Source organism: Chelonoidis abingdonii, chromosome 1 (assembly GCF_003597395.2).
Source record: "Chelonoidis abingdonii isolate Lonesome George chromosome 1, CheloAbing_2.0, whole genome shotgun sequence".
NCBI lineage: Eukaryota > Metazoa > Chordata > Testudines > Testudinidae > Chelonoidis > Chelonoidis abingdonii.
Window position 1 is genome coordinate 250,791,937 of NC_133769.1, and position 9,576 is coordinate 250,801,512.

Consider the following 9,576-nt stretch of genomic DNA (forward strand, 5'->3'; position numbering starts at 1 on the left):
ACTCATTTCTATACAAGAGAATGTGCAAGAGGCCTCCCCACTCAACAGGTAAAGACTTTGCAAGCCTGTGGGGTTTTTTTGTTTTTGTTTTTGTTTCACAATAAAGGCAACGAGGTCTTGCATTCCTCCCACACACAACCCACTGGAATCCCAGAGAAGGGATTAATTAACTCCTAGATCTATAGTAACACTTGTTGTTCATGCAACCCTAGCAAGTGGAAAAGTTGAAACTGATAATAGGTGGTTGGATGGAGTGGTAGGAGGAATTAATTTATAGGTGTTTCCAGCTTCACTATTGTTGGGAAAAACCCCGGAACAATTTATTTTGTGATTATAATCACTGTATGATTACTATATTAAACATTCGTTTTCTCCAGATGTATAGCATCTCTCACGATCAGGTTGATAATAATGAAAATTATGATTTATCTGAAAAGAGGCTGATGCCAGTATTATGCTAAAATGCTGAATCCATTATTCTGCAGATATTTGGCTCGAATAATAACATTATTAACATAATCATTGCTCAAATTGCAATTGTCCATTCCGTCATAGACCCGGATATTCCTAACCTTGTCATGATAGGCACAAATCCCACCTGCAATGAGACACAACGTAGTTAATACAGAATTAAAAACAAATAAATGTCAGCCAGAAACTGTGGCTTCAGCAAAAATCCATCTAATTGAACTTATAACGTCTTTTGGAAAATGATGCATCGTGCTGTTGTGTAGCTGCATTTACAGAGTACTTGATTCTTAACATGGAGTTTGCAAACAACTTATTATTTGTTTATTTATTATTTATATTGCAATAGCATCCAAAATGTGCTAGATACTCTCTGAATCCAGGTGGGAACATGGTCTTTACCTTTAAAAATTTATAGTCTACAAAGGCAAGGACAGGTGAAGGATAAAGTAAAAAGATGCAACATACACCTGGAGTAACCAGAGTGACGACATACTTGTTCATTACAAGTCCCCTACTACCTGTCTTGTGTTCACAATTTAACTACGTCTCCTACCTCCCTACCACCTTTCCTTTTTATTGACATTTAAATATCACAAGAACATTTCTCTTCATATTTAGTCATGTAAAACCCTTGCCTTAAAAATATGATGTATTATTTGTATTACACTCCCTCTTGGAGGCCTCAATCAAGAAAGGGGCCCCACTATGCCAGGCACAGCACAAAAACAGCCCCGAGTCAACAATCTAAAAAGACAAGCCAAAAAAAGGATCTGAGCCTGTTTCAGTTCCAGGACCCTTACCCACCAACATATGACTCCTCCAATCCACTTAACAACCAGTTCACTTCCAAGACAGACAGATAGAATCACAGAATCTCAGAATATCAGGGCTGGAAGGGACTTCAGGAGGTCATCTAGTCCAACCCCCTGCTCAAAGCAGGCCAATTCCCAACTAACCATCCCAGCCAGGGCTTTGTCAAGCGTGACCTTCAAAACCTCTAAGGAAGGAGATTCCACCACCTCCCTAGTTAACCCATTCCAGTGTTTCACCACCCTCCTCATGAAAAGATTTTTCCTAATATCCAATCTTAAACCTCCCCCACTGCAACTTGAGACGATTACTCCTTGATCTGTCATCTGGTACCACTAAGAACAGTCTAGATCCGTCCTCTTTGGAACCCCCTTTCAGGTAGTTGAAAGCAGCTATCAAATCCCCCCTCATTCTTCTCTTCTGCAGACTAAACAATCCCAGTTCCCTCAGCCTCTCCTCTAAGTCATGTGCTCCAGCCCCCTAATCATTTTTGTTGTCCACCGCTGGACTCTTTCCAATTTTTCCACATCCTTCTTGTGGGGCCTAAACTGACACAGTACTCAGATGAGGCCTCACCGATGTTAAATAGAGGGAAAGATCACGTCCCTCGATCTGCTGCAATGCCCCTACTTAACAGCCCAAAATGCCATTAGCCTTTGGCAACAAGGGCTCATTGACTCATACCCTCGTCCACTGTAACCCCTAGGTCCTTTTCTGCAGAACTGCTTCCTAGCCATTTGGTCCCTAGTCTGTAACAGTGAATGGGATTTTTCCATCCTAAGTACAGGACTCTGCACTTGTCCTTGCTGAACCTCATCAGGTTTCTTTTGGCCCAATCCTCTAATTTGTCTAGGTCCCTCTGTATCCTATCTCTATCCTCCAGCGTATCTACCACTCCTCCCAGATGAGGAGAGACTTAAATCCTGATTCAGTTCCTCTGAACAAAATTGAGAGGTTTTTCCTCTGCCTTGTATCAGATCCAGTGGGTATGTCTACACAGCAAAACAAACAAACAAAAAAACAACAACCCGCAGCAGCAAGCCTCACAGCCTGGGTCAACTGATTGGGGTTCATGGGGCTTGCTCTACAGAGCAAAAAATAGCAGTGTAGACTCAGGTTGGAGCCTGGTCTCTGAAACTCGGTGAGGTGAGGAGGGTCTTGGAGGCTGGGCTACAGCCCGAGTGGGAACATCTGCTGGTTTTAGACCCACACCCTGAATTTCGCAAGCCCAAGTCAATTGACCTGGGCTCTGAGACTCAGTGATGTGACTTTTTCTTTGAAGTGCAGCCATATCCTAGTCAGCTAAGGCCTGATCCTTCATCCACAGAAGTCAGTGGATTATTGTCATTGAGTTCAGCAGAAGCTAGATCAAACCCCTAGCTGGTACTCTTCATCCAACCCTGAAATGGGTTAGTCATGCATAACTTTCACTGTCCTCCCCAAGCCAACCTGCCATGCCATGGCAGAATGCCAGAATCCCACGATCAGCTAGTCAGCCCCCAAAGTGTTCTAGTTTCCCACTCAGCTGTGCTACAGGAAAGCTGTAAAGTATTTTAGGATCCAAATGTAGGTTATGGATTTTGGTGGAGGCTCTGTGCTCCACTGGCGAGGACACTGCACTGAGTGTCAAGTTCTTTTGCTGGCTTTGTCACCGGCCTGCTCTGAGACACTGAGCAAGTTACTTCACTGCTCTGTGCCTCTCTTTTCCCTCCTTCCCCTCTTCTGGCTTGTCTTTTTAGATTGTAAGCTCATTGGGGTTGTTTTTGTGCTGTGCCTGGCACAGTGGGGCCCCTTTCTTGATTGAGGCTTCCATGCGGGACTGTAATACAAATAATAGATCATATTTTTAAGGAAAGGGTGTTATGATTAAACATAAATAGAAATGTTCTTGAGATTTAAATGGCAATAAAAAGGAAATGTTTGTTTCCATGTAAACAGTCTACTACAGCCTGGTGAGCCCCAGCACAATAGCACTGTACAGTGCATGAGAACCAGAAAATATAGCCCAAAACAAAACTGCCAACAAAAAAGCACAGTGAAAAGTAAATCCAACTGTTACATTAATTTCAGCTTTAAAAATAATAATGTAGTGAAAGCGACTTTTTAATATACGTTTTATCTTGATAGTGTCCCTTTAACTTTACAGCATATACTGTACCTCTGAGATATTGTTGCGATGACCAGGTAGGGTACTTTGTCTGTAATGCCTTAATTCCACTAACTAGAATAGTTGCACCTTGAGTTATATGATCTTCGCTATCCCAAGCTCCAGGAATCGAATTGTAGTGTGCATGAACCTAGAAGATTCAGACAAAAAATTCAGTCTCCTTAGAAACAAAAACACCACTTTTGTTTTCTGTTCTTCATATTTTTAGCTACCAATTCAAGGACGTATCCTTATTCAGGACGACATTCAAGAACATGTGCTGGTGTTTTCCTGAACAGGAATAGACTAAAGTATGTACATAAGTGTTGTCCCGAACATATAAAGTAATTTGCTAAAGTAAAGCCTTTCTGCATAATATTTCTATTTCAGTACTTGGGATTTTTATTTTTCCTGGTCTTCCTTCTGTACCTGCATCAAGCCATATTGGGTTCTTTGACGGTTCCAGCCATCGACTAAAGTAGCTCCAACACGACTCTCCACAGATATGATTGCAGCAATGAGTGCTGGATCTATGCACAGATTTCTGGCAACTCTCATAATAGGGACTTTGTATCTCTGTAGACGTACTATGTCTATTTCAGCAAACTTTTCTGCAGCATGAACTCCTGTAGCAAATGCAAAGGTGAATGTGGTTTCTGCTTGTAATTTAAAAAAAATAACTTTACAGATAAATTCCAAAGCAATCATTTGCTGATTAGAAAAATGCAGCCATTTAATGTGGATCAACATATTTGAAAAGCCAGTGCAATCCTATTGATTTCTGAATATGGTTGATAGTTTTTGAAATCCAGAAAGCAATAACTATATATTGTGATACAGCATGGCCAGAGGGCAGCGGGAGAGTGTTAGCAGGGAGCCTTATTCCCTGCAAGAGGAGGAAGGTTTGCTATAGATTAACTAGAGCACCTGAAGCCAATTAGAGCACCTGGCACCTAAGACAATTAGAGCACCAGCAGTCAGGCATGTGATAAAACCCCCTGCTTCAGTCAGACAGTGGGTGGGAGTTTGGAGCAGGAAGGTTTGGTTGGAGCAGAGAGCAGTTTGAAGGAGTGGAGAGAGAGAAAGTTAGTTGAAGAGAGAAAAGGAAAGTTTGGAGGAGTGCTGCGGTGGGCTGAGAAATCCAAAAGAAACCCTAGGTAAGGGGCACCTGGCTTGTGTAGCAGAAGGAGGGCAAGAAGCCCCTTCACAAGCTGAAGGGCAGGAGAGGGAAGTAACCCAGGGGAAGGAACCGCTAGTTCAAGTGGTTCACCACAAACCTCAGGGCCCCTGGGTTGGGACCTGGAAGAAGAGGGCAGGCCCAGGTCCCTCCCTCTCCACTCCCCTCCTCAAGGACACTAGTGGGTAATTAAAATACCAGTTCAGAGGCAAGCAATGGTGCCCTGAACCTTCCCCAAAGAAGAGAAAGTGTGCGACGACCCAGCATAACAGTACTGGCAATTTGCCAACACGGTGGTCAGGTGGTGGGATCTACATCGCGTGGGACTTAACCATTTGGTTAGGCAAAACCCTCCCAACCTTAGATTGGATGCGGACCTGGTCAAGGCCCTATACCAAGCCGCCCGCGCCCCAGCAGGGCCTACCCGGGTCCAAGCACCGGTCCAACAGGAGTCGACTAGTATGGCAGCAGGAGACCAATCATCTGTGATGAGTCAGGCTGCCCAGGACGAGAGCCCCTGCTGATAAGACTCTGGTGAACCTAGAGCGATGAAGGCCCTTATGGAGCAGAATTGCAACTGTGAAGGGACCCGGTCAATACAGGCTAGCCATTGCCTACAGAAAATGACAGGAGGATGATGTGGAGGCATACCTCTAGCTTTTGGAAAGAGCCAGCCCTGTAGGAGCCTGGACCCCGAGCATCATGGTCTGGTATCTTGCCCCATTCCTGTTGTGGGGAGCCAGAAGGTCCACTCACAATATGGCTGCAGAGGCTGCAGCGAGATTTTTCCCAGCTATAAGGCAGAGATCCTGGCCAGTGTTCGGTAGTAACGACGGGCACTTGAAGAGCCCAGAGGTTTCATGAGTGGCAGATATATACGGAGGACTAGACACGCCCCCGATCACAATTGTTTGACCTGATCCAACCTGACCTGGAAATGGCTGCGACCCTGAGGCCCTAGCTCTGAGAAGATGATGGAGCTACTGGTACTGGACCGGTATATGACGGGGGCTACCACCAGGTCTCTGGTCTTGGGTTGGCTAGAATGACCCCTCTACTATGATGAGTTGGTCTTCTCTCATGGAAAGACAGCTGGCAGATCCTGCGAACTTTTCCAGACCCAGGCAGGGAGACACGGCTATTCAGAGCCAACACCCAAACCCAAGGCCTCCCGAGCTGTCGAGAACTATAAGGAGAACTGTAATCGGAGGAAAAGACACTGAAGAATGGCTTGAGGCCAGCAAGGGACCTGGGGTTGCTTGGGAAGAGAGTGGGGGGCCAGCCAAATAGCCCCAGGCAGAGGGTGAACAACCGGGAATTAGGGGGGCAGTGGTTATGAGTGTGGGGAATTTGGGGCATATAGCAGCCCAATGTCCCAACAAGGAAGAACTCTATTCAGTGTAATCTGGGGATTACTGGGGAACAATGTGGGGCCAAATCGGCCTGGAGGGGTCCACAATGACCTCACAGTGGAATATACAAGATCAGTAGAAAAATGAATGTATTAAAGACCATAGCATTAATAGACTTCCGGGTGCTGTCACGCTCTGGTCTCGGGGAAGTTGGTGGGAACAGACAAGTAACCCTGGGCCAAAAACACAGGGGTAAAGTGCGTACATGGCACCGTGAATTTTTACCCCTACAACTCCGGTACAGATTTGGATTCAGAGCCAGGGAAAATACATACCGAGTGACATGCAGGGGATGGTCCACCAAGCTCCCCTACCCTGTTTTGATTGGAGAGAGACCTTCCCCCGCGTTTTGAGAGCTTACTTACCCCGATGAGCCCAAGGGAGGGTAGCAACCCCAGCGGCTGAGATTGGAGCAACTACAGATAGCCTCACCCCAATGTTTGCCGAATTTGCTCACAGAGTTATCTCATTCCCTGGAAAACCCAAAGGTCTAGGCGAAGAACGAAGGCAATAAAAGGTTAGGGCCAGGAATCTAGCAGCGAATCAAAAAACTCCTTGTGGTAGGCAAACCACATCAGAGACGCAGACATAATTCAGCGCAGGAAGACCGGAAGCGCGTTCCTAGCCCAAGGGGAGCACCCCAGGGAAGAGTAGGAAAGGCCCCCAGATTAGGTCAGTTCGGTACCCCGGCACTGAGACTGGGGGCAGGACCATGCCGAAGATCCATTAAATCCGAACGTGGAAGGGAGGAGGAGAAGTACATGGTGTGCCTGTGGAAGGAATCAAAGGCCCAAGCCCATATAAATGTCCAAACGTGATGTTGTCGTACAGGAAGAGAAAAACGAGGGATATAAAGCAGAGAAACTCTTATCCCACGGAACACAAAGGGCAGTAACTAAGAGTTAGCTCACAGTCATCAATTGGGGGACATCTAGGGGTAGACAGACACTGGATAGAGTCCTAAGAAGGTTATGGCCAGGGGATATGCGCAGTAAGTCCAGGCGTATTGTGCCTCCTGCCCTGAATGCCAGTTCCAACCCCGATCAACTTGTGGGCCCCATTATACCTATGCCTATTACTTAAGTGACAGCCCTTTCGAGAAGGCTAGCCAGGACATAGTGGGCCACGAAAAGACGGCCGGGGCTAACCGAAACGTACTAGTCATCTCTTGACTATGCCACATGGTACCAAGGCCATTCCTTTTAAGAAACCCTCAACACCAAGGCAAGAGCAAAAGAACCACTACAGGTTCGCCAGAGTGGGCACCCCTAAGGAGATCCCGACAGATCAGGGAACCCGTTCATGTCAAAACTAAAATGAAAGACTGAAGGTGCCCTGCCCCGCATTCCAGGGCCCATAAACAGACCTCAGTCTAACCATCCACAAACAAGATGACTATCCGAGCAAGTAATCGTACCCCTAAAAGTAGTGATCCGGAAAGTGAGCACGACGAAAAGGTACACATTAGATCAATGTAGCACTTAGATTCTACCGGCTAAATGTTCGCTATACGGGAAGTCCCCCAGGCGTCCATGGGTTTTTCTCCCTTTGAACTATTATATGGACACCACCCATGTGGGATATTAGATATCACCAAGGAAGATTGGGAGGAACAACCCAACCCAGGAAAGAATGTCATTGAGTGCGTGACACAGATGAGAGAGCGAATAACTCGAGTAACCCCGATAGTACGGGAACATTTGGAAAAAACACAAGAGGCCCAGCGGACATATTACAACCGTCGGGCAAAAGTATGGAGATTTCAGCCGGGGGAACAGGTGATGGTGTTAGTACCAACAGCAGAAAGCAAACTTCTAGCCAGCTGGCACGGACCATACGAGATATGGAAGCCATTGGGGAAGTGAACTATAAGGTTAGACAACCAGACTACCGAAAGCCAGACAAATCTACCATGTCAACTTACTGAAGCCCTGGCATGACAGAGAGACGTGTCTGGTCATTCGAGGAGCTCTACCTCAGACAGACGACCCACAGGGATATCTCCTGAATTAACCCCAGAACAACAAACAGAGGTCATTGAAATGATCCACTGGAACCAGGACATATTCTGTACACAACTGGGCCGAATAACAGTAGTCCAACATCATATTGTCACCAGCCCCTGAGTAAGGGTGACGATAAGACCATACCGAATACCGGAAGCTAAAAGGGAAGAAATTAGGATGGAAGTGAAGAAGATGCTGGAACTCAGGGACACTGAAGAATCCCACAGCCAGTGGTCCAGTCCGATCATCCTAGTCCCCAAGCATGATGGCACCCTGAGGTTTTGTAATGACTTCCGGAAATTGAATGAAGTATCCCACTTCGATGCCTACCCGATACCACGCATTGATGAGCTAGTTGATCAGTTAGGCAAGGCCCGATACCTAACCACTCTGGATCTGACCAAAGGATATTGGCAAATTCCCCTGGCCAAGGATGCCAAGGAAAAGACTGCCTTCTCTACACCCAATGGCCTGTTTCAATACACTGTCCTCCCTTTCAGACTCCATGGGGCCCCTGCAACATTCCAAAGACTTATGGATAAGTTATTATGACCCCATGCCAAGTATGCCACCGCCTATCTAGACGACATAGTCATACATAGCCCTGACTGGGAAACACACCTAGAAAAAGTAGAAGCAGTGCTAAACGCCCCGTGAAAGGCCGGTCTCACTGCTAACCCTCTCACGTGCGTGATAGGACTAGCTGAGGCCAGATACGTCAGGTATGTAGTAGAGAGAGGTTTGGTAAAATCCCAGTGGAACAAAGTGGAGGCAATACAAGGTTGGCCTTGATCAATCCGCAAAAAGCAGTTCAGAGCATTTTTAGGGATAGTAGGATACTATCGGAGATTCATCCCTCATTTCGCCACAAGAGCAGGGCCATTGATGGATCTGATAAAAGCTCAGGGCCCCGAGATAGTAAAGTGGACTGATGCGACAGAAGAAGCATTTGCAGATTTATGGACTGCCCTATGCTGCCATCCAGTACTCATAGCCCCAAACTTCGAGAAGGAATTCATCCTACAAACGGACACCTCGGAGGTGGGGCTCGGTGCCGTCCTTTCCCAGATGGTAGGGGAGGAGGAGCACCTCATCTTGTACCTCAGCCGAAAGCTCCTCCCCAGGGAACAGAAGTTCGCTGTTGTCAAAAAGGAATGTCTGGCAATAAAATGGGCTATGGAGACTCTCCGCTACTATCTCCTGGGGTGGCAGTTTACCCTCATGACAGACCACGCCCCGCTCCAGTGGATGTACAGGAACAAGGAGAGGAACACCAGAGTGATGAGGTGGTTCCTCTCTCTGCAGCCTTTCCATTTTCGGGTCCAGCATAGAGCTGGAAGCCAACATGACAACGCTGATGGCCTATCGCGATGGCACTGCCTCTTGTCCCAAGTAGCCCAGCCCCTTGGTGTTGAGCAGGGGCGGGGGAGGGATATGTGATACAGCATGGCCAGAGGGCAGCAGGAGAGTGTTAGCAGGAAGCCTTATTCCCTGCAAGGGGAGGAAGGTTTGCTATAGATTAATTAGAGCACCTGAAGCCAATTAGAGCACCTG

The 9,576-nt window shown here is 46.8% G+C and overlaps 1 protein-coding gene across 1 annotated transcript in view; it reads right to left on the reverse strand.

Annotated features, from left to right (window-relative positions):
* Positions 1–452: 452 nt before the first annotated feature.
* Positions 453–9,576, reverse strand: part of LOC116816292 (lysozyme g-like) — an 18,642-nt gene continuing 9,518 nt past the window's right edge. The window contains exons 3-5 of the mRNA XM_032765389.1: positions 3,857–4,053; positions 3,440–3,578; positions 453–598 (exon numbers count right to left, since the gene is read on the reverse strand). Coding sequence (XP_032621280.1) covers positions 453–598; positions 3,440–3,578; positions 3,857–4,053 — 482 coding nt within the window. The remainder of the gene's footprint in view (positions 599–3,439; positions 3,579–3,856; positions 4,054–9,576) is intronic.